Below are 26,550 nucleotides of genomic sequence, written 5' to 3'. Positions count from 1 at the left end.
ATATGTGCTCATGCTTCAATGTGTGTATACACATCAGCATACACTGAACCGTGAGCTTATATCCGTGTACGTTGCATAGGTTAGTTTCGATTATCCTCGGACGATAGAAAAGAATAGAACTACTATCCTATTCTCTCATACTTGAAGCGCTGCGGGAGGAGAATAGAGATATGTCATACTCTCTCGCGTTTGACGTGCTGCGAGAAGAGGATAGAGATACTATCGTATTCTCTCGCTGCGCTGTACGATGTTCGGCGTCTCCTACGTTCTCGGTTACCGCTCGCTATTGTTGACATATAGCGTATCCATTGAAAAAAAATAAACAGTATTAATAATATGAATGAATTGCAGAATCGATAATACGAAATTTATATTACGAAAATCCTTTTATATGATTATTATATTTTACATATAATATTTATTACAATAAGATGGTATATAACTTTATGTATAAAAATTATAAATAATATAATAAATAAGAATACATATAAAATTATTTTCTTAATATGATTGCATAATATATATTTCGTTATTTTCTTAAAAATTCGAAATAAATTAAAAGTTTACTATGTTTTAGTTAATAATAATTACAATGTCGATGAGATTGTTGCACAACATATAAAATAAACATATAAATAATCAATTTGATGTATTACGTTTTTTTTTTATTTAGTATAAGCGAAAATATACATTGGACTTTGAATACTTGAATGAGAAAATCTTAAATTGTTAAAAATTATCATTATTTTACAAAAATTAAACTATCTTGAGGAAAAAATAACAGGATTTTTATTTAAAAATATATAAAAACTTAAATCTATTGGTACATTGATTTCGTTAAGGATGTATTACATTTATTTTTCTACTTCTTACATTCACAATAAAAATATTATGAAAAACTTATAGATTTATCTAATCGTATTTCAAAATAATACAAGAAATTTAGCAAGGTTTACAACCTGAATCAAAAATTACCTAAATAGATAAGTAGAAGCGTGCTCTAATCGAAATGTAATTAAGAAATAATATCGAAAATCTCAGTTCTTTTTATATAACTATTCAAGATATTTTTATGTAAACTTTTATGCAGAAATTAGTTGTTCTGTAGAAAAAAACTTTATTTAATTTGTACCACCACTCGTTTGTTTGTACTCTTACTCCGAATAGTCATTTCATTTTTTTACGTAAACGGTCACCTGGGTCACCCTGTTTTTTACACCCCAATTAAAAGTCATTGTTATTCATTACCTATTGTAATTATTTATTCTATAACTTATTAATATCTAAGGATATTATGGATATAGGTTTAATCAACATTTTTTGAAAAAAGTAAGGAAAAACCAAGAAAATAATAAACAAACGAAAGAAGGACATTAAGTAATTGTGATGTGATTTCATTTTTTTGATGATGGGATGTAGAAAATATCCCAGGTGACTATTCTCAGATTAATAAAAATTTAAGTTAGCAAAATAACTAATTTTCGCATCACGATGAAAGTACATAAATCTTTTGAATTCTTAAAATACTTATATAAAAAAAGTCATAATTTTTATCATTATTTCTTAATTATATTTTGATTGAAACACATTTTTATTTTATATTTAAGTAATTTTAAATTCAAGTTTCTAAACCACCGCAAAACTTTTTGTATTACTTTTAAATGCGATCTAGGATAATCTCATAATTTTTTCATTGTAAATAAAAATAGTACTTAAATTTCCATACTGTAAATATGTATTATTAAATCTTCTCAATTAATTTACGCTAAATTACGTTAAATTTTCTCAATTAATTTACACTCAATTACTTAAGAAAAAACAACAATAAGAAAAAGGAGAAAGCAAGAAAAGAAGAAAAGAAGGATTTTTGAAAAAGAATGTAATGTTTAGAATTTACATGTTTTAAAACATCTGTTTTGTAATAAATTGTCTCATTTAATTTCTCAGGCCATATTCCGTACGTCAGGGGTCGGCAAGTGAGCACTGCTCGCGAGCGCTCAATGCCCGCGGGCAACAGTCGAGCGCGCTGGGGCTAGCATTAGGCGGCTAGACGCAATAAAGTGAGGAGAGGAGATAGCAGGGTCTGTTCATTGAACGTGCTATTCAAGGAATAAAAAAATATTGTGTTGCACAAATTCAGACCCAGAATTAGCATAAATTAGTATTAGTATCTATATTTTAAATAAACAATTCTTACAATAATATTAAATAAGCAATTCTTATAACATTTAATTAATATTTGATTCATATTCAGTTTTCCGATATTATATACGATATATCAGGTGTTATTGCACAACTTAAACAAATTATTGCATTCAAATGTGAATCTGTTAACTGTAATCGCGATTTATTTAATTTCATAATAGAAAATAATCGTTTACATGAATATGTAAAACCGAACATACTCATTATTTTTGCAGCACGAGCATGTAGTCGAGGAAAACGTTCTTGAGATATATATGAATAAAATTGTACGATGTCAGTCATTGTATAAAAACGATTTTTAAGAGCAGTGTCACATTTTAAATCTATTAATTCTAATTATATATTTGCGGAAACAATATTAATATCAACAGTAAAAGGTGTCATAAAAATAAGTAAGTCTTCTTCTAAAACATGCATTTCCCTAAATCGACAATCGAATTCATTATGTAATAATTGAAGTGAATTTATATATTCTTTATATTGCTTATCTTGAATGTGCATGGCAACAGATAATAAATTTGAAAAATGCAACAACGTAAAGAATAATTTAATGTATTTAAATGATTAGTGATATCCACAAGAAAGGCGAGATTGACTGTGATAGTTCAGGCACAGATTTATCTTTCATTTCTAAAAATATAATTATTTCTTCGTGTAAATGAAAGAAATTCTGAAGAGTTTTACCTCGACTAAGCCATCGTGTTTCGCAAAAATAGGAGATATCAGTATAATCTGATTCTAAAGAAGATAAAAATTCGCGAAATTGATTCAATCCAGGTGTTCTAATAAAATTTACAACTTTTATTACAATTTTCATTACTTTGTCATACTTTAAAGATTTTACACTTGCCTCTTGGATGATACAATGAATCGAATGTATTTCTTGTTTTGATTGTGCTAGTTTAGACTTTAAATGTCCTACGAAGCCCATATTGTGTCCAATCATTGCTGCAGCATCATCAGTAGCACCTGAAGTTAATTTATCCCAAGATAGATTTATTTTTTCTATTACTTCTTCAACGCTAAACAATATATTTTCTCTAGTCGTAGTACCTTTCAGAGGTATTATATTTAAAAGTTCCTCAGTAATAGAAAGATTGCTATTCACATCACGAATAAAAATTGCCAATTGTGCAGTATCAATGATATCAGTACTCTTATCGAGAGCTAATGAAAAAGCAATAAAATTGTTTGCTTTTAATACCAATTGTCGCTCGAGATCTTCAGCTAATTTTTCAATGCGACGTACTATAGTTCGAGAAGAGAGACTAATTTATTTAAATTTATTAATATCATTAGGATACATTGTTTCTGCGGTAAGGATACATGTTCATTAGGATACATTGTTTCTAAACATTGTTTGACAAATGGACCAATGCTAAATGGACGTTCACGTGCAATAAGAACAATTTTGTAACTGGCATACAATGTAGGCTTACTTGATTCCGATTCTTCTTTCTGTATTAGAATAATATTTTTATTAAATGTAATGTACCTGATAAAAAATTTTTTATATAAAAACATGTATATATATATATATATATATATATACATATACATACATATTTTTACATATATATATATATAATATAATCCTTATTATAATAAGGATTATAATCGCGAAAGAATAACATGTGTACAGATGTTTTCCTCAACGAAATCATATATATATCATAATTATATATATATATGTAACGCCCTTAAAGGCACTACTGCTACTTCTTTTTTTTTTTCACTCGGCCAGTTTTCAATCAATTTGTCAGTAATTCAATCAGTCGGTGTCGAAATATATTTTTTTTTCACCAAGTACAAGTGACCAAGTTTCCTGGATACCGCTTCCACCTTCATCACCTCGCAGGTCCCAAGTCTCCAACATTCCAGCTAGAATAAAAGTAAGTTTAATACTATACATAGTTCTCAAATAATAACTCTTGGGTCTCTTCTGCTTATATTTTCTCCCTTACGTCCTTTCTATCCTCTGCCGTTTCTCCTTACATTTCTGCTCCCTTTTTTCTCTCGCTTTTTCTCTTTGCTTTGGAAGTCCGTCGGACCTCTCGAGCTCCCTATGCGTTGAGGAACACTCAGCAGGTTCATGGCCACCGAATAATTCGGGAAACTCTTTTACAATTTTTTCTTTTTCTTTCTTATACAATCTTTTCTTTTCTTTCTTAAGACATTGACTCGCACTTGTGGATCTGCACGATGCGTTCGGCTCGTAGGAACGCCTCAGCGCGCCCACTTGCGAGAGGGTATTTGGAGCGTCCTTCCTAACCCATCCATTTCTCTTTAAAAATAATTACCTCGGGCTGGACGTAACAAATAGCGGAAATTTGGGGGCTCGTTCGGGATGAAGTGCGATCTTTGGAGACAGGAATGATTACGAGGTCTAAGGCCGACAAGGCTAAAATAGACGTTCTCTACAATCTTGGTCTAGAGAGTGGTAATCCTAAAAAGACTAAATCAGAAACTATATATACTTCTACCCCAAAAACTCCTGCTTCTAGACCTATTGCCTTTCCTTTAGAAGAGACCTCAATTGTAGAAACCATTTGAGAAGCATCCGAATCTAATACATTACGCCCCGAAAATTTAGCGTTAACGGGTAAGTTTGATATTACTACGAACAGCCAGACGGAAGATTTAAGTAAATTAAATATAGCGCAAAATAATCCTTTCGCCACATTAAAATATGTTATTGAGGCCGTCCCTTTCTTTGACGGCCAGAACATCCCTCTAAGTTATTTTCGAGGAATGTGAGGAAACTAAATCTACGTTACCAGATGAAGCCGAATCGCAATTCACTATAAGAACCAATCGGTGGGGAAGTCCGTCGTATCGTCGCAGGTCAGGATTTCGATAATCTTACTCAACTTACAAATTTTTTAAAACAAATTTATGATCATTCCAAAAATGTATATCAATTATAAGGTGAATTAGGCTCTATTTATCAAAAGGGTAATGAAGACGTTGTAACTTACGCAAATCGGGTAAAGATTTTAGGGAAACAAATATGAGATATTAGAGGCCAATCGAACCTCCGGAAATTCTCTCTCAGAACGTAGTATCATGGACTCGTTAGAAAAGGATATGTGTAAATGTTTTACTAGAGGTCTGAATCCGGAAATCGAACAAAGAGTAGCCAGAAACCTCAATATCAAGGAAACTGTGGCCGATGCATTACGTACAGAAAGAGAATTACGCGCAATTTCGGACTTGCGTCGCGGATCAAGTACCTCAAAACCAATTAATATTACTGTATCGCGAGAAACCTGTCAAATTTATTATAAAAAACATTCAGCTAATAATTGTAGGAAGTTTAATCAAAATTCTTATCAAAATTATAGTAGAACCGAGAATTTGGGAAATATTATTAGAAATATTATTAGATGTACAAAAAAGTTCTGAGCTTTAGATTTCATACAACCGAAATAACAATTTAAATTTTATATATCTTCCCACCCTTTTGCGGTTTTAAAGCGTTGACATTTGGTCTTCTAAAATGCCATACGGTTTGGCGTTTGATGCACATAACCTCAAAAATCAGTAGTGTTCGCGATGGCAATAACAAAAGAGCATATTCGATTTTCCATCCACTTCGTGTCCATCTGAAGAAAAATGCTGCTGAAGCCACTGCAATGATTTGTGCTGCATATGGAGAGAACGCTGTAATATTACATGTAAAAGATGGTATCAAAAATTTCGCCAAGGAGATTTCAGTTTTGAAGATGAACCGCGTGCTGGACGCCCGCAAAAGATTGAAACGGATGAATTGCAAGCACTGCTGGATATAAACTCTGCGCAAATTGAAAAGGAGTTTGCAGAACAGCTTGGCGTTACGCAGCAAACTATTTTCGTACGTTTACATACGGGATGGGAAAGGTTCAGAAGGAAAGCACATGGGTTCCGCATGAATTGTCCGAAGACAACAAAAATCGTCGGCGTGACACTGCACTCACTTTGCTTTCAAAGTTCCGGAAAAAAGATTTTCCGCACAAAATCATTACAAGCGATAAAAAGTGGATTCTTTATGATAACCCTAAACGTAGAAAATCATGGGTTGACCCTGGTCAACCTTCGATATCGACGCCGAAGCCCAATATCCATGCCAAGAAGGTTTTGCTCTGTATCTGGTGGGATTGGAAAGGTGTGTTGTATTACGAGTTGTTACAACCGGCTGAAACAATCACGGCAGAGAGCTACCAACAACAATTGATCAATTTGAGCGATGCGTTAGAAGAAAAGAGGCCATTTACTGGCCAAGGACGTCGTAAAGTGATCTTGCTTCATGACAATGCTCGATCACATGTTGCGAAAGCGACTCAGGACCATATCTTTGCGTTAGGCTGAGAACTTCTCCCGCACGCGGCGTATAGCCCAGACATGGCGCCTTCTGATTACTACCTATTCCGATCGCTGCAGCATCATTTGGCTGATACACATTTCGTGAGATTTGAAGAGATACGAAAATTGCATTGATGACTTTATCGCTTCGAAGCTGGTGAGCTTCTATCATCAAGGAATTCGCAAGCTACCCGAAAGATGGCAAAAGGTCGTTGATGCAAACAGGGAATATTTCGCTGATTAATATTTTTTTGTTTGTTTTTGAATAAAGATTGAATTTTACAAAAAAAAAGCTCAGAACTTTTTTGTATACCTAATATACATATATATATATATATATATATATATATATATATATCTAATATATATAATAATGTAAAAAAGAAGAAGGATTATCTCTGATTATTAAAACGAGTATGAAAAAGCGGAGTCAGCCAAGTTCTTACTAAGAACAAAAAAAGCGCATTAAAAAATGCAATTATTAATATGACCGATCAGGCTTTTGTCTCACAGATGCCACGTGTATTTTTGCTACCGAAAATGTTACTTGCAGAGAATCCATTGCGCAGAGCTTAATATAGATATTAAAATCCAAAAACACAAAACAGTCAATGCTCTGAGCATTAAAAGCTCGGTCAAACAATCTCTTTTCTTTGGAAACACGAAGAGAAGATCATTCATATACGCTAGCACTAGAACCTTCTTACTCACTTTCCCGCCAACGAATACTGATCATCTCGGTCCGCTAGACAACTACGCGTCTCCGCGATACCAACGCCATCATCAGACACTTCTGATATCTCACTATTAAATTCTGCGTAACTCAAAAGTATATTCTAAGAATATACGAGAATATACGAGAAATAATATACTACAAGAGATATTATGGGGGATGTTCTTAGAATATTACATACATTACGTATATTCGCAGTATGAATATAGAATATTCGAATGATATCATGTGCTGTATGGGTTAACCGCGTGAGACTTTTATTGATTTAGTTTTATACATATTTGAACTTTTGTTCACTTGTTAAGTTTTACACTCTAGGTATTAATTTGATTATTTTTTTTGGTTATTTTTATTGATTAAATGTAGAAAAGAGACCATGCTTGACCAAACACTTTTATTGCGACCAGCTCTATAGAATCATGTTTCTGAACACCACGTAATTTCTTTGGAACAACGATCATGAAGTAACTTGACAACATTGACAACGATTTTTATTTGTACATACGAATGGTTTTGCGGACAAGTAATGTACTTTATTTTTGCACTGAACATGACCTACTTGTAAAGGTCGAAACGTTTGTTAATTTGTCATAACTTTGGTGTTATTTTTAAATCATACATTGTAATAAATATGAGGCAATGACGACCGCTTGGCTCAGGTTCCGTTTATAATTATCATTAGATTTTGCATTATCAGAGCCTGTGTACAATTTCTTCTATTTTTTATAATAATTTGTTCTTCAAAATTAATAAGCAAGTAACAAAATAATACTTTAATAAATGTTTAATACTATTTCTATTTTTATATTATTTATATTCTGTCTATAATGTTTTTAGGATGTCTCCACCTTGCAAGCAATATGTTGTGAGGAAACATTTTGAAGATATAGATTTAGTATGTAAGATATGAAAGCATTGCAAGCAACTAGTCAAGACTAGTAGTAATACTTTTAATTTGATGAAACATTTGAAAACATTCAGCAATATTGATGAGCAACACTTCTAGTACCCCAGATCCATCAATTTCAAATGAATTATCATTATCACCTTCTACAAGTTAAAATGTTGTACGTCAAAAGAATGAGGCGAAGAACATAACAAATTTTATGATAAAATGTTCAGCAATAGATCATCAGTTACTAAAGCGATAATGTGATGATAGCCTCTGATTATCAACCATTCAATTGTAAATGATTATGACTTTCGAATTTCTAAGTATACTTAAACCTGATTACTACAAAATACCAAGTGATGCTCATTTTAGAAATATTATTTTGCCAGTAACATATGAAACTCTTTAAAATAAACTGACAAAGTGCCTTATATCAATTCAGTTTATTTCTTTGACAGCGGATATTTAGACAAGTTAGTCTATGGATGCATATTTAGCTGTAATATGCATTTTATGTATGAACATGAATTGAAAACTGTGTCATTGAACACAGAAATATTAAAAGGCAGTTATACTAGCAAAGCAATCAAAAATGCATTAGAAACTGTAATAACTCGTTGGAATATAACGAACAAAGTCGTAGCAATAGTCACAAATAATAACAGTGCAATGATAAAAGCTTGTGATTTATTTAAGAAACATATGCTTTGTTTTGCTCATAAATTAGTTGTTGTTGATTCGCTCAAACAAAATGCGGTATTAACTATAATTAAAAAATGTAAAAGGATTATTGCACATTTTCGTCATAGTGGCAACATCTATTCTGAAATGAATTTAAAAATGCTGGGAAATAATATGTTAAATTGAAGTAAGAGGTGATAACTAGATGGAAAAGCCTGTATGAAATGTTAAGCCGCATGTTAAGTGCTGATGATGCTCTCACTTTGGCTTTAATAAAGTCAGAAAGAATCACTAAATCAGAATCATTAAATTTGTCCGGAAAATATATTTTTGAAGATGTTATTTCAATTTTAACGCCAATCAATGATGCAACTAAAATAATATCTGGGAGCAATTATATTTCAGTATTTTAAATTTATTCCCTACATTAAGTATCGAAGAGACATATAAAAAAATAGAAATAAGGACTGATGCAAGTAAGACTACGCTGGAAAAAATAAAACAAAGTACAATTAACCGATTACATCCATACGAAACACGATTAATTACAAAATGTGCAACGTTGTTCGGTCCCCGATTTAAAAAGTTGGTTTTCCAAAATATGGAAAAAAGTTTCCAGGCAAACTTATTAACAAAATGAAGTGCGCAGAATTAATACAACATTAGAAAATGAAGTTTCAGATATTTCACTGTCATTTGCAGAAGTTGATATGGACAGTACATTTCAATCAAGAATTTTTGCATTTTTAGATGAACGTCTGAAGACAAAATATTATAGCAACTCCAATTAGTGATGCGATAATTATTATACGCCAATACTTACAACAGATTAATATTGATAAAAATAAAAATGTACTTAAATTTTGGAAATCTAATCTGCATTTGAACCTTTTACCATCACTGGCTCATAAATATCTTTACATTTCAGCTACATCAGTTTCTTCTTAAGAAATTTTCTCAAAAGCAGGATATATATTAAATGAAAGACGAAATCATCTCAAGGAATCAAAACTTAACAAGTTGTTTTTTTTAAAGAAAAACTAATAGTTGCAAAAAAATTTTAAACATATTACTTTTAAAATAGATAAAGTAGAAATATATATATATATCTATTATTATCTATATATATATCTTTTATTTTATCTGTGATTTATAAAGACATGCAAAACAATAATTCTAAAACATAAATATATAATATATATATATAATATTATTTTATTTCTTTTAATTATAATGTATTCTATTATATAATATATATAATAATAAATATTTAATATATATAATAATTTTAACATTTGTTTTGTGATAAAAATAAACGATTTCAATTGAATTTCTTCTAACCAATTGCAATCAATTTTCAACTAGAATTAGGAAATTTACGGTAGATATCGATATAAATTTGATACATTATTTTCTAAAATATAAATTCAGGATCAATACTTATTTTTATCGATACTTTCGAACACTATCTTTCTTAAATATAGGGGGAGGCGATGGAATATCATCGCCTCCCCCACCTAATCCCAGGGAAAGGAGTTAAAGGCATTAACAATGTCTAAAGAGACAGTTAACGCAACTCCCCCCATCCAAGACAAGATCCGAGAGAAATCGCATTCTTGGTATAGCGTCTACCATAGAGCAGCCCTCTCAAAATCCGTACTGGTCCTCCGAGAGACCCGGACCTATCCAGGACAGATGCTGGACGAGGCAAGCGGAGATGATTCTCTCGCAGAGTTTGCTCACCTTGTCCAACAGGCATGGGCCTGTATGCGGACGAGGAGTCCGCTGATTTTCCCTCTTTCTGGAGCAGAACAAGCTTGGTTCCTTTCCAGATGGAGAGGAATCTTCTTTTTTTTTTATGTGAGGAAATGCTGTTACGCATTAATCCCCCGGGCATTATGAACTTGTCTGGAGGAGTGAGGGACTCGGGCCTCATTAGTTAGGACCCCCTACCCACTAAAACCTCACGGGTGCCGTCCTAGGCGCATAATTGGGGTGACCGAGGAACACCAGTGGTATACTTCCCGGTCACTCCGCGCCCGCCCGCGTTAGCGCACCCTTCCCGATGGGGGAGTTCGCTCTCTCCCCCATGCCTCCTAAGGGATGGACGTCTCTCCCCCTCCGTAATGGGAGGGCGAGGATGGGGAGAGGTAGGCGGCACTCGGTCCATCCCAACCATCGCGAGCACCAGGAAAGTGTCCCTGGCGCTTGCTCCCGGTAGCTAAGATGCGATGAAATCGACACGTATGCAGCCTATCCCAGTTCCTAGAGCCCTCCTGGAGTTCGGCCGAAGTGGCCGAGCCCCGCCTGGTCTTATAGGAAGGGAGGGAGAACTACTCCCCCTCCCTTCTAGAGTCAATCGTTGAGGAGGGGGAACTGCTGGCGCCTACGTAGCCAGCGTCACAGTCCCCCTCCGTCCCGTCCACGACATCTGCCGGAGAGAGGGGTTACTTTCCTCCTCCGGCGTTTCTCGGTCTCCTCCTTCAGCGATATTACTTTCTCGCAGAAGGAGATCTCCCTCCAGATCTCCTCGTTGTCAACTGTCTTTCTCGAGAATAGGACCATCATCTCTCTGGAGTACCGATCGTGGGGATTCGAGAAAATATACATATATATATGTATATTGTAATATATGTATATGTGTATATCATTGTATTGTTGACTTGTTGTTCTAAACACGTTATTGCGATAAATATCATCACATGCCTCAGTATTCGAAAGGATAAGATGCCTGTCCGGTAAGCAGGAGATCCAGGTTCGATTCCTGGCTGAGGTAGTATTTTTTCGCAAAAATAATTACGAGTTTTCACGACTGGTTCGTGGTCGGGCCTCCGTGACGCACACCTTCCCTTCTTATTTGAGTCAACGATGGCCGACAGCGAAAAGTTTTCGCCCAACACTGAGGCGAGAGCACCGCGCTCATTCTCCCATGTTGTGCACACTTCTAAGGTGTGCTGCGCGGTGTTCTCGCCCGCCACACAGTGCAGGCATCGTGCTGCGCGCTCTCTTCCGATCTGGTGCAGATACCGGCTAAAACATTCATGGCCAGTAAGCACAAATCGGAAGAAGAGTCGTGAGCCTAGCCAGTCTTCCAGGCAGGGCCGAATGGCCTCCACTATCCGGGCGCCTGCGACGACGGGATAAAGCTAAATTAACCAGCGAGTAACGATCCGCCGCCGCACTTTCCGTCTTATAGATTTTACGGCCCTAGCCATAGAGATCACTCCCCGGTCCTTCAACTGGCGGGCATGCCGATAAACTTCGGCGTGCCCTCAAGCCAGAAGCTCAATGGGAGGCGTCCCGGCAAGAACCGTGGCCGCTGCATGCGACACCTATAAGCTCTCGCCAAGCGCAGCGCTCTTTTGCATAAAGGCGTCTCATTCTGGCGCCCAGACCTCTCAAATTGAATAGAAGGCGGCTAAACCTACCGTCTTCACTCTGGGGGGAGCTAGGGAGTTAAAGTGCCTCCCTCCCCATTGACCATCCAGGGTGAAGCTCAGATATTTTAGAGAGAGCCCCACCTCCACGAGGATTGTTCTAATCAGCATCCTTCCAAGGGAAGGCGGCCCACGAAAACCATCATGAACCAATATGGCCTCCATCTTGTAAGCCGCCATCTCCAGCCCCATGGCTTAAATCATAATGACATCATCTTGCTACTTGGGATACGACAAATGATACTCTACACAGATTTTATACAAATAATCTTAGTATATTCGGTATGATCACAGTACATTAACATAAATATGGAATATTTGTATAATATTATGTGCTGTGATGTCCAATCATTTCTTTTAAAATTTTCATATATACCTTATTTTTCGCCTTACGATTTTTTATATATGCCCGAAATATAAAATAGAAAAATTATTCTAACCTTAGTCTTGAATGCACTATATAAATCTATGGACTACAGAGAGTAATCGATAATTCGCAATTACCAACAGTTTTTCGGCAAGCATATTAATTAATGATATAAATTAATGATAAAAATAATAAGTATTTTATTCAAGTATTAAATAATAAGTATTAAATTCAATAAAGTACGATCATTTTTAGGTTAAAACTCGCATCTTACGAGTATTGCCTGGATTTTTATGAAAATAGTTTTTGGATGCCTTTATGAACGCAAAAGATGGTTTACTAAACGACCGTTAGATGTCCACATTCGAGATCGACTCGGAACAATTTAGAACTATAAGAAAAAACTATAGAACTTTAACTTAATAATAAAACCTATGTATTCCTATATATATGTACATCTTTATTTAATTATCATTATATTAAACTAATTATCCACAAATATATATAAACATATATATATATATATATATATATTACCCTCCCGACTGATCTCGAGTGCCGACTCTAACTCCTTTGAACATAATCTACCTTTGAGCTTATCTTTAACAATAAGCAAATATATTATAAAATATTATTAATACGGATTATAATAAAACGCATAAGGAATGAGGAACGACAAAATTAAACATCTCTTGAACAATAACAATTCAATTATCGTTTTGCATTCTCTTAAATCCTAAAAGCTATATAACGAGGCTAACAAGAAGCTATTTCGTGAATAATTACAATTGTTTATAATGATTAACAATCCGCCGATCGAGTATATAAATGCAATCAAGTTGCACATACTCGAATCAATAACAATCGGATGTATGAATAAACAATTGTAATCATAAGTTAACAAATATCAATAATAATTAATTTGATTCTATATTTTATAAAAGATAAAAACAAATAAATAACTAAAGTTTTTATTGCATAAAAAAAGCATTAATTGGCAGTATATTAATAATAAATGATAATGCTTTATTCCTTGTATAAGCAAATTTAACCTATGTCCTTGATGCCTTATACTTGCATCTATTATTACATTATTATATTATTCTTATGCATTTATGTTTATTCTGAAAATGAAACAGCATATGAGTAAAGTACAAAATTGATACGTGCGTACAAATTTTATTTTACAATCCCAGAACATAATAATTAATTTATGATCTACCATTTAATTTAATTAAATATAATTAAAAATTATAATTTATCATTTATTATATGTACACACACGCTTCTATTATTTGTATGCTGAATTAACTGCACATAATCTAAGGAAACATACATTTACTTTAAAATTTTATTCTATAATTTAATAGATTGCTCGTGTTAACGTACGTTGTATGTCTACATATTTTTTTTATCGATCAATATAACTTATATAAATGCATCGATTATGTGCATACTGAACTATGCCCAAACTGTTTTGCACAAAGTATATTCGAATTCCTTTCTAGAGGTGGCATCTCTTTGATGCCGCTGCTTCCGAGAATTTTGCCAAGCGATCATGTTAGCTGTCATCGTAAATCAAATGATTCTTGGAAAATAAATTCCGAATCATGTTAGCTCTCGATAAATCAAGCAGTTCCTAGAAAATAAATTCAAAATCATGCTAGCTCTTATCGTAAATGACTTTGATTGACGGGTTCTAAAACATTCGATGCTGATGCAATCGTCAGGATATATAAGAAACGTCGGAGAGTGCTCCTCAGAGCAGTCGAAAATTAGAAAGCGTGAAAATTAGAAACATCTCCGCGAAAGTCTCAGTCTCCGAAAAAAAACTCTTAGTCTCCAACACATAAGAGCAGTCGAAAATTAGAAAGCATGTAGTAAACATCTCCGCGAAAGTGTAATCTCCGATACGTAATCTTGATATATATTTGAACATAGTCTCCAGAATTATTTTGCAAGTTGAACATAGTCTCCGATACCATTTACATTCTTGAACTCAGTCTTTGAAATATTTTACGTCTCCATATATAGAATATTTCTTGATTCAGCTTACTGTACATAGAATATTTTCGTGATTTTGATTTATACTTAGAATTATTTTGAGAATTTAAAATCGATACTTAAAATGATTTAATGATTGATATATTGTTACAACAATTGAGAACTTGAAATATTTTATGTTAGAGCAGTCGAAAAGTGGATAGTGAACATCTCAGGTGTAGTCTCCTAAAGAAACTAACTGTCTCCTTAAAGAATTTAATCTCCGGTAAGGACTTTGATATTGAACATAGTCTCTGATACATATTGAATTTAGTCTCCGATACGTTTGTATATAATTGAACTTAGTCTCTGAAATATTTTTGAATATTTTTATGATTCGGTAACACTCTGGAACCTCGTATTGCCTCTTTGAGTTGTTGAGCGTTCCATCCGCCCTTAGCTGAGACAGGAAGTCTCGACGTTCTAGATCTTAAATAATTTTAATTCACGTAGTGTCGATTGAGATTTTGTGCGCTCCTCCAAGCATTTGTTGGGCATACTAGCCGCCCTTATCTATGACGAATAACCATAACATCTCGAAATACTTTGCATATTGCTGATTCCATGTATAATATTGGAACAGTCAATGGATATTATTGCATACTGTATTACTGAGTTATGATATCAGAGCAATCACGATTTAATTTCGAATATATATGTTAGATTATATAATCTAACAGCATCTTTAAAACGTTCAATTTAATTGTAAATGAGACTTAAACTATGTCTATGATTTATTATGACACTTTCATACAATTATTTGATCATAAGTATTAATAAATCTGAATTATAACTTCAAATCAATATTTCACTTGACCAAAGCAGTTGAGTACATTCAGTGCGCGAATTAAACTCGATTGGTTGAAAAGAAGACTTACTAGTGTATGCGCAAGCCGATTGGTTCCTTGAGATACTCTCCGCCAATGAGCTTCGTTACCGATCCGTCTCTTCAGTAGAGCGTAAGCAGCTGTCGTATATGGACATATACGAGTAATCCTTTTGATTATCTGTAAGTTTTGTACATTATAAGCACTCTGTATCGTTGCATGTAACTTCCAATTGTAATTGCCTGTAATGTACTGAGATTATGGTACAGGACGCAACCATAATACAGATTCGTGAATTATTTTCTAGTATGATAAAGAATATTTTATTGCATATATGGAAGTATTTCATTGAATTGCATGTACAATTAAACGAATTATGTAAAGAAATTATGATATTGAGTAACAAGTAATATACAACTACGAATTGTTCTCGCGCATGCGCACCACAAGTGTATAAAGAACCACAAGTGCATAAGGAACACATAACCTTCAACCAACGTAACCTCAAGGTAACCTAACCTCAATCTGTTACCATCGCGTTGCGAGGTTATGAAATAATACTAATTGATAAAGAATTGAATTTCTAAGCGTATCGAACGGTGCGTGCGTGTTCTCTATACACTACTATCTTTCCTATTTCTCTCTTTTTCTCTATCTTTTCTTTCCTCTAACTCTAGTGCTCTGCGCCGGAGAGGAAAGTGATTCTCCGTTAGTGACCCCTGTGCGAGGGAGGTTTATCCTGTCCGCTTTAAGCGTTAACGGAATCGCAAGCCGCTTTCTTTATTATTTCACTGTACAGTGGGTTAGTGGCTCGGTGCACTTGCGCACTTAGCAACGCGATTGCAGCCCCCGTATCTTGCTTATACTATCTCTTATCTATTCTTCTGCTATCTACTAGTGCTTTGCGTTGGGAGAGAATCGGCGTTCTCTCAGCGGATCCTCATTGCACTCTATGAGAGATTCGCCCTGTCAGCTTTAAGCATAGACAGGATTGCAAGCCGCTTCCTTTTTAGGTTAAGAAAAAAAAACTTTTCAGTACGGTGTGAGTGTCGAGTGTGCGCCACGGCACGATGAGCTATCGTACCCTGTTTTTCTTTCCTTAATACACGAACACACGAATACACGAACGCAAATGTTTCTACGAACGCATTGTTTCTACGAAATTAATAAATAATCATATGAATTGTTAATTAATTATTGAATCTGATATTGATGAAAGAGAATTTAATAGTAAATTTAATATAAAATAATAACTCTTATGAGAGGTATGTTGAACAAGTAAGTAATACATATATATTTGCAATGACTAATACAAATAATTAAATAGTTGTAAATAGTTGATTGCATGCTCTTATGATTTGATGTAATAATATAAAATAATATAAAATAATAATATAAAATAATATAAAATAATAAGTCGTTTGAGAGGTTATGTTGTACAATTATGTGATAATTAACATAAATGATTGAATATGCCAATATGCAACTGAGTGATTGATCAAATCCTTATATAATATTTCTTGAAATATTGTGACTAACTGAATACAACTAACAACTTTTATATGCTAACATAACTAATAAATTTATAGTATGATCATTGCACGAGGAAGCTTAGATGCATTCCGAGGATCTTTGTGTTTTATATTCTTGTGAAATCCTCACCTCATCTTGTAAAACGTAAATAAGTAATAACGATTATTAAGGAATTTTCCGTAATTAATGACTCGTATTAAATATAAAGATTTTTTTTCATTACTATTTGACCTTGAACACTTTGAAACAATTATCTCAATTAACAGTTTAATAACTTATATATTATATATATAATATCATTAACAACGCATCTTAAAGACGATATTTAATAAGATTAAACAATTCTTCTTTTTATTCGAATAGAAGAAAGTTCTTTTATGTAAACTCGATTAATTTATGTAAACTCGAAAAATCAATTCGTTTCCTGATTTCATTTTGCAACTTCGCAGGTACTAGCAGATTAAAATAAGAAAATAATAATAATAATACAAGAAAGGATAAATAAGAACATAGTAGAGACGAATATTAACAGTTGATTTATTTACCACAAGGATTGCAGCAACAACGACATTTAAGGTAATAATTTTTCAATTATTTATTCTGAGTGATAAGATCTTCTGCAAATTTACAAACATGTCAAATGTTTTGCGATTATAGAAAGAACATGAAAGATAATTACTGAAAATAATTTTTATACAAATCTTACGCACTCGTTTTGATTTCTACGAAATATGAGGCTCGTCTCATAATGAAAGCAAACAAAATTTAACGAATCAATAGTTAATTTGATTAAATAAACGATGCTCTATATATAATATTTTATATTTTATTATACTTTATTGTATTCTGTTATCTAAAAAAATGTATTCACAAAGAAAATATATAATATGAAAATATATAATATGAAAAAATATTTGTATTGATTTTATCAATGATGGAATCCTTTCTGAAATTATCTTTTTTTTTTTAAAATATAAAAAGAAAGAATTTTTTAGTAAAAAGAATAGAAAATAAAAATTAAAAAAATCTTATTGTAGTCGTGATTGAAATTTTCGGTTTGTGTACGTAGAGCAAAGAAACATTTCGTCGCGGCGACAGACGTGTCTTTTTTTTCATGCCGATAACGCAAAAAGAAAATAAAATCGAATCATCGTAATTGCGGTCGGACTTCCGGCGAGTCGTCGTTAGAAATAAAAGAGCGAGATCGACTAAAGCTAAAAAGTAAGATTTCTAAAACGTGAAATCAATAAAAAGTTAGGGCGAGATAATTCGCTTTTGCTCAATAGTAGTATGCGCATCTCTCGTATTGCGATTTCGACGCGTTCGCAGTGATGCTAGATTCAAGACGAGAGTCACGAGAGAATCAGGGAGTGGGGATGCCGCACACAAGGAGAAAGCATGTCCGTGAGAGTTCGGAAATTCGGTCGCCGTCAGGTAATAGATGAGACTAGCAAACCTAGTTCTGACTCTTTCGCCCTTTATTCTCATAACTGGCCTGCTCGTTCGGCAATTCTGATTTTTGATCATCGAAACGCGCTTTACGATATAGGTTACGTCCACTTTAGCGCTTACAATTGTAAGCATTATATTAATAACATTGACATACAATGTTCGTTATATTAAAAAAAAATGGAAATTATATGTGTTATTAGAAAGAGTTATATCTGTAATTAGAAAATAATAAAGAATAGATATAAGAGAAGATAGAAAAATTAGAAAAATAAAAAATTTTATTATATTTTTTTGTATTTTTGTATTTTTTTGTACTTTCTTGTATTTTTTATATTTTTTAATTTTATTTTTTATTATATTTTTTACACATTTATCTTTGTAACAAGTATAATATGTGCACATTAAAACTTAAAACTTAAAAAATAAAGTCTTGTGCAGATGCGATATTCTTTATAGATATTGTATATTGTATTATTTATTTAAACTTATTGCTATTATTATTATTTACTATTATTATTAGTATTTATTTAACTTAATGCTTTAATGCATTTGATGAAACACAAGCAATTATCCTTTTGTTGCATATTAGACGAAGATGGACCAGCAATATCGTCTGCAGCATGTAGGTAAAAACTTTTCTTTTGCTTTACCGAAGAAGTAACATATAATTTATCTGCCGACATAAAAGATAAATGCTTTTCATCGAGCTTCATGTTTAAAGCAGTTTCGTTTTTTGCTTTTTCCAATACACAAATGGCATTTACAGTAGTCGACGATAATCTGTTTCGTTTTTTTGTTTTTTAACATCTGTTAAGAGAGAAAATATTCTTTCCGGAGCTGCATTTGAATTTGGGAGTGTTCTAGTAGAATTCAAGAGAGCTCTTAAATTGGGATATTTGGTTTCATTTAAATATTGTGTTTGTAAAATCTCCTTCCACATATTATCAAAATTTAATTTTAACAAATCTTGTTTCTCTGTTACTGAAAAATCTGAATTTAAGGCAAACCATTCTTTCTTTAAATCGTTTTCGTCAAAACCATCCATTCTTGCAGCAAAAGAAAAATCATGAAATGATGTTTCCATATCAGTACTCAATAAAGCTGTGTGTATCAGTACTCAATAAATATGTGTGTAGTAATATTTCAAAAATATATTTTACGCAGCAGGCTTTTCACATATATTTGCTTTTATTTCTTATATTTGCGACAAGTCAATCTTACATTCAATCAATAGTATTCATTAATATGGAGTAATTCATTCTCCTCCCCTCCCCCATCAGGTGATCACTCCCATAAGCCACCTCATGACGGATTATTTAACTCATATTATAATATTATTCCAAGTTACGCTGTTGCTTAGAGCGGATGGAATAGAAAAAGAGTCGTCTACGTAGTGAGTATAGATTGTCAATAAAAGTAATAGTGTTTGCAATAATTGTAATAAGTTTAGCTTTAGAATAGTTCAGTGTAGTTAGCCAGTGTAGTTAATCAATGCAATTGGCTACCTCTGTTTATTGGCTACCTCTATTTAATCGGTAAGTTTTACATTTTTGGTTTTGCTATATTTCCACTTTGATATGGAATCGTGTGATGCATTGAAAAAGAAGTAAAACGAAGCTTCTCAAAAGCTTGGCTTAATGATGAGCAATTTAAATTTTGGATACGAAAATTACCTTTTGATGATAGTTTGATAGTTTGATGATAGTTTTTTTCATTGTATGCGCTAAAAATTTTTCGTGTGATCCAATATCGAATATTATAAGACATGCAGAATCTGCGCAATATAAAAAAAATATTAACAAAGATGTATCATCATCTGATAATGATAACGTAACTTTTGAACAAAAAACCATTGCATCCGAATGTATTTAAGCAGCAATAATTAGAGATCGAGCAATTTAAGCCATGGCTACGCGAAGTGCAATGTGATGTAAATTTATTTGCATCATGTACGATTTGCGAAAAAAACTATTGCTGGCGGTTTATCGCAAATCTACTGTCACGCCGAATCTAAAATACATAAGAATAATTGCGAAAAGTTTGATGAAATAACAAGCAAATCGAATGAAGATTGTAACATAGAAATTAGCGAACTGTTTTCGTCCTTTGAGGAGCGGAAAAAATTCGCGGAGATTCGATTTACTGCTTTAATCGCTGAAAAAAATATTTCACACGAAAATGCAAAAATAATATTCGATTTTTTTAAAGACGTAGGCAAAAATCCTAATGTTTTGAAAAGCATGACTATGAGTCGATAAAAATGTACGAATACAATTACGAACGTTTTATATTCAGTTGAGACGGATCGTGTGATAGAAAATATTCAAAATACAACATTTTCTATTTTTATAGATGAATCAACAGATATTTCTAGTGAAAAATGGATGACATTTCACGTTCAATACGTTCATATTGAAATATTAGAAGTTCATTCGCAACTTACTAGTTTACTATTCGCAACTTACTAGTAATTTTACTAAATTAATTGATATCGATGCAACAGATTGAAACGCGGAAAAATTGTTTAATGCATTTAAATATGAAAAGTGGAAACTACAAATACCTTTTTCAAATATTGTTGCCTTGTCATGCGACAATACGTCCGTTATGGTCGGAAAACATTTATATTTCAAGAAAAAAGTGGAAGCGATGCAATAATGTATTGACATTATCATGTCCATGCCATTCTGCTTCATTAGCTTCGCATGCCGCGTGTGCTAAGATACCTCAAGCTTGTGAGGAATTCTTGAAAAGAATTACAAGCTATACCTGTATTTCCACGCGATGGTCTATTTTCAACGAATTAAGTGAATGTTTTGAAGAAAGGACTCACAGAATTGTAAAGTTATGTAATACACGATGGCTTTCTCATCACGCGTGTATCGACAGACTTTTTCAATCTTGGAATATGATACAACATTTTTTGAATGAAATGATCGTGAGCGAGAAAGGTACATCTGCAGAAAATTTGTTACGTGTCGTGCAGAATGTAGATACAAAAGCATATTTGCTATTCTTAAAATATACATTACATTTTTTTTTCATGTATTTAATGCATTTTTCCAAGCTGAGGAAATGAGGATATATCTGTTACAATCAAAATCAATTGATTTTTTCAAAGAAATTTGTACAAATTTTATAAAACCAGAAATTTTGAAACATTTGCCAAATATAACATTTTGTAAGACAGAAAATCATAAATCTTTAAATGATATTTTTTTAGGATCGGAGTGCGAAGAATATTTTCATCAATTGATAGAGGATGAACACGCAAGCATGGTTGCAACTATTCGAGAGAACTGTTTGCGATTTTACATAACTGCAGCCGAAAAAATTTTCAAAAGATTACCAGTAAGTGATACATTTTTATCAAAATTACAAATTCTTTTACCACATATAGTTTTATTGAGTACTGATAGGGAAACATCATTTCATGATCTTTCTTTTATTGCTGCAAGAATGGGGGGTTTTAACGAAAACGATTTAAAGAAAGAATGGTTTGCCTTAAATTCAGATTTTTAATCTGAATTTAACAGAGAAACAAGATTTGTTAAAATTAAATTTTGATAATATGTGGAAGGAGATTTTACAAAGACAATATTTAAATAATGAAACCAAATATCCCAATTTAAGAGCCCTCTTGAATTCTGCTAGAGCACTCCTAAATTCAAATGCAGCCGGAAAGAATATTTTCCCTCTTAACAGATGTTAAAACAAGAAAACGAAACAGATTATCGTCGACTACTGTAAATGCCATTTGTGTATTGAAGTCAGCGTTAAAAGCAAAAAACGAAACTGCTTTAAACATGAAGCTCGATGAAAAGCATTTATGTCGGCAGATAAATTATATGTTACTTCTTCGGCAAAAGCAAAAGAAAAGTTTTCATCTATGTTCGGTAAAGCAAAAGAAAAGTTTTCACCATACTGCAGACGATATTGCTCCATCTTCGTCTAATATGCAACAATAAAAAGGATAATTGCTTGTATTCTATCGAATGCATTAAAGCATTAAATTAAATAAATACTAATAATAATAGTAAATAATAATAATAGCAATAAGTTTAAATAAATAATATACAATATCTATAAAGAATATCGCATCTGCACAAGACTTTATTTTGTTTTAATGTGCACATATTATACTTGTTATAAAGATAAATATGTAAAAAATATAATAAAAAATAAAATTAAAAAATATAAAAAATACAAAAAAGTACAAAAAAATACAAAAATACAAAAAAATATAATAAAATTTTTTATTTTTCTAATTTTTCTATTTTCTATTATATCTATTCTTTATTATTTTCTAATTACAGATATAACTCTTTCTAATAACAGATATAATTTCCATTTTTTTTAAATATAACGAACATTGTATGTCAATGTTATTAATATAATGCTTACAACTGTAAGCGCTAAAGCAAAGCCTATATCGTAAAACGCGATCATTTCGATGATCAGAAATCAGAATCGCCGAACGAGCAGGCTAGTTGTGAAAACAAAGAGCGAAAGAGTCAGGACTAGGTCTTTGCTAGCCTCTTCTATTACCCGACGCCGGTCGAACTTTCGAACTCTCCATGGACATCCTTTCTCCTTGTGTGCGGCATCCCCACTCCCTGACTCTCTCGTGACTCTCGTCTTGAATCTAGCATCACTGCGCGTTCGCACCAGACTCCATCTATCGCGACGCGTACCAATGGCGATATCGATCGAGCGGCTCAGACATTTTTTTCGGGATTTGTCAGCGACGCGCAGTGTTGATTCTACTATCATTTTGCGCGATGACGCTCGTGCGCGGGACCGTCGTAGTGGCGTGCGCGATAGCCGTAATCGGCAATTCGCGAGTCCGTTGCTGATAACAACGAGGAAGCGATTTGGTTTTTGCATACGTACAGATATTTATATTAGATAGTGACAACATACAAATGATATGGTCCGATAACGCGACATCGACTCTGAGACACGATCGCGCTATTTCAGGAGTATTACCGTATACCCGGTAATGAGATTCTTTACGACGTTGAAACAGATGCGTAAACCGCGATGTGGCGTAAAAAATATACCGAATTCCACTTTGGATAAGCTCCCGAGGAAGTCCGTGAAGACGCGTCTCTCACTTTCATCTGGCGAGCGAGAGCGTTCTACCGAGACCGCTCGAGATGTGGGCGGCAAATTCGTCGTTGACGTTCGAACGCGATTTGATGAATCCCGACATCGTAATATCAAGAGGGTTTTCACATGTTCGTAGATTCTCGATATCACAGTAGCCAAATGTGGCCCTCGCTGTTGGACGGACCCGGTTACGTGCTAACTTACTCTTTTTTCCCGTTGGAATCGTCCGACGTGTCAGAAGTGCACATAGATAACTCGGAAAAAAGGAATATCGAGCTGACTGCTAATTCTACTGACATGCTTCATTTTCTGTATACATTGATGCACGAGATCGGTCATGCTTTAGGATTACCACAGTCCTCAGAAGGATTCGATAATGTACGCCTTTGTTCCCTCTAAAACTGTTCCCGTGCGTTTGAGCGAAGCAGATTTTTTCGTCATTCAAAATTTATACGGTTTAAAGAACAAGAGCGAAGTCTCGAAATCGGCATTAGTGACGACGATGACGACCGCAGCAACAATGACGATCGCAACGCGCGATAGAGACGGCTCGACGAACATGGATCTGTGCGCGTTGCGACGCATTGACGTGGTGTCGATGTTAGAAGGTAAAATGTACGTAGTGACACTACTTATGCTCGGTCAGTATAAACGGAAAATCGTACGGCAGATTATTGTTATTGACAGACTACCTGCGTTTCTTTCCCGACAACTTCACGTCACTTCGTTTGGCGAGCGCGTATCGACGACCTTTGGGCCAATTATTCGTAAATAATACGGTTTACATAACGTATATCCAAGTTGGTTTCGCGTTGGTATCGGGCCAAAGAAACTGAAAGATATGAATTTTTCTTTTAACGCGAGAATCTATGTTGTAATTAATACTAACGCGGAACGAACGTTCGTGATTTACAACGATGAGATCCAGGTTCGATTCTTAGCTGAGGTGATATTTTTCGTAAAAATAATTACGGATTTTTATGACTGGTCGGACCTCATCGTGGCACATGCTCTCTCTTTTTATCCTCTTTTTATAAAATTAAGCTTATCTGTTTTTTGTACGGGGTTTGATGACAGGAAGGCACACGTCCTGTGCGTCTCTACGGGGCTTTGCGCGTCCCGAGACGAAAGGATGCCGTCTTTTCGTCGGGAGGATGCCGCAGTTTGGCGCGTCTTTGACGCTGCCTGAGAGTATATATATTTGATTAAGGATATCGACGACGTATCATTAGTTTGAGTCTAAAGTTCTGGAGAGTCAATTGAAGGATTCGGAGATAATAACGTTCTTACACGAACCGTTCGAGTTCTCAAGAGAGATGGAACGCGAGGTGGTGGAACAGAAGAAACACGCGATGATGATGGAACGGGAGAAACGCGCGATGACGATGGAACGAGAGAAACGACCGACGATCGAGCGGGAAGAGGAGGAGGACGGGGTATCGGTGGAAGCCGATAGCGACGCGATCAACTCGCTCGAGTTGATACGCGCGATGTGGACGTCTACGCATTCGACGGTGTGTAATTTGTGGCTGATGATGGCGTTTCTGTCTAGACATCTGGTGCTTCGTCGAACGGATCGCGCGTATACGCGAGGCCGAGCGTATGAGGAACGTATACGTATCGTCACCGACGTGTGGAATCGGAAAGGCCCGTTGAACTCGCACAAGAAATACGTACATATATACATGCATACATACATATATACTTTGAGGCACATGGAAGAAAATGAACAGTGATTACGTTGAACAAAACTAATCCAGTGATTTATTAACTGACTTATATATTTCAAACAACCAGGAGCCGTGAAGGTACTCACTCCAAAAGTCGCCGGCAGACAGACCCGCCGAAAATGCGACACCACACACTCGTTCCAGATGGCGCCAATCAAAGCGCCCGCATAATTTAAACCTAACCCAACACCCTCTTCTCTTAAAAAGTGCTATCCTCCGTATCAAAAACGAAACATAGTACCGCTTCTAAAATCCTTAAAACTAATTTGCGGAGCCGTAACGAGAGATTCCGTTTCCCCCAACTGCATCTCCTTTTCCTAACACATCTAATCGATATTATCCATTTGTGTAACAAAATCATGGAAACGTTCCGGCTTCTTTTTAGCCCTACTCGAACGCCGTACCGTTTCCGGCACTTCTACTTGTACTGTTCCTTTAATGGGTGTACGATTCTCTCGTTGCGGTAGAGGAAGCTGCAATGGTTGTTCTGCTTCGAGTTCAACCTGAACCTGTTCTTCTCTGTGTACTTGTACTTGGATCTCTTGTTCCGTGACTCGTTTTTGATTTCTGCCTATCTCAAGATCCTAATGCGGGATATACGAATCCTGCATCGTTTGATCGGGAGTTCTTTCCCCTATCTTCCTTATTTGGTTTACATGCCTTTTCTATATTCGTTTATCGTCTAGCTCAATTTGATAATGTAGTTTTCCTAATCTTTGGATTATTCTACCGAATCTCCATTTAGATTTTTCGATATAATCTCTACAATTCACTCTCTCTCCCTCATTAAAAAATATAATATTTCTATTATTATTTACATCGCTATTTACATAAGTTTCTTTGATTGGTACAAGTAAATCTAGTCGTATTCTCAATTTCCTACCTAAAAATAGTTCTGCCAGACTTTTCCCGGTAACCGCATGTGCCGTATTTCTGTATTGTAGCAGCAATCTTTGTAATTGTAAATGTACATTTTCTTTATTACATTTTATACTTCTTAAGGATTTCTTTAAAGTTTATACAAAACGCTCCGCTTGCCCATTTGTAGATGGGTTATACGGTGCTGTATTTTTCAAAAGAATTCCGTTTAGTTTTAAAAACGAATTCTGTAGAAACAAACGTACGACCATTATCACTCATAATGATCTTAGGGAATCCGTGCTGCAAAAATTTTCCTACATTTTTGAATTGTAGTTT

General features: G+C 34.1%; 1 protein-coding gene across 8 annotated transcripts in view; it reads left to right on the top strand.

The window, feature by feature from the left end:
- Positions 1 to 14,340: 14,340 nt before the first annotated feature.
- LOC148937254 (uncharacterized) overlaps positions 14,341 to 26,550 on the top strand; it is a 204,789-nt gene continuing 192,579 nt past the window's right edge. For 2 of the 8 annotated variants that reach the window (XR_016138508.1, XR_016138507.1), the window contains exons 1-5: positions 15,610 to 15,708; positions 15,834 to 16,804; positions 17,509 to 17,635; positions 17,717 to 18,493; positions 21,735 to 21,862. Coding sequence is in view for 2 of the 8 variants with exons in the window: in XM_089073476.1 (XP_088929602.1) it covers positions 18,391 to 18,493; positions 21,735 to 21,862 (231 nt within the window). In the remaining 6 variants the exon portion in view is untranslated. Of the gene's footprint in view, positions 15,709 to 15,833; positions 16,805 to 17,508; positions 17,636 to 17,716; positions 18,494 to 19,100; positions 19,138 to 21,734; positions 21,863 to 26,550 lie in introns of all 8 variants that reach the window. The other 6 variants (XR_016138505.1, XR_016138504.1, XR_016138503.1 and 3 more) reach the window with 6 other exon arrangements.

Source organism: Pogonomyrmex barbatus, unplaced genomic scaffold (genome assembly GCF_055798465.1).
Source record: "Pogonomyrmex barbatus isolate J1 unplaced genomic scaffold, ASM5579846v1 scaffold15, whole genome shotgun sequence".
Lineage (NCBI taxonomy): Eukaryota > Metazoa > Arthropoda > Insecta > Hymenoptera > Formicidae > Pogonomyrmex > Pogonomyrmex barbatus.
Note: the sequence above shows the minus strand (reverse complement) of the source record. Positions and strands in the feature narration are given on the sequence as shown.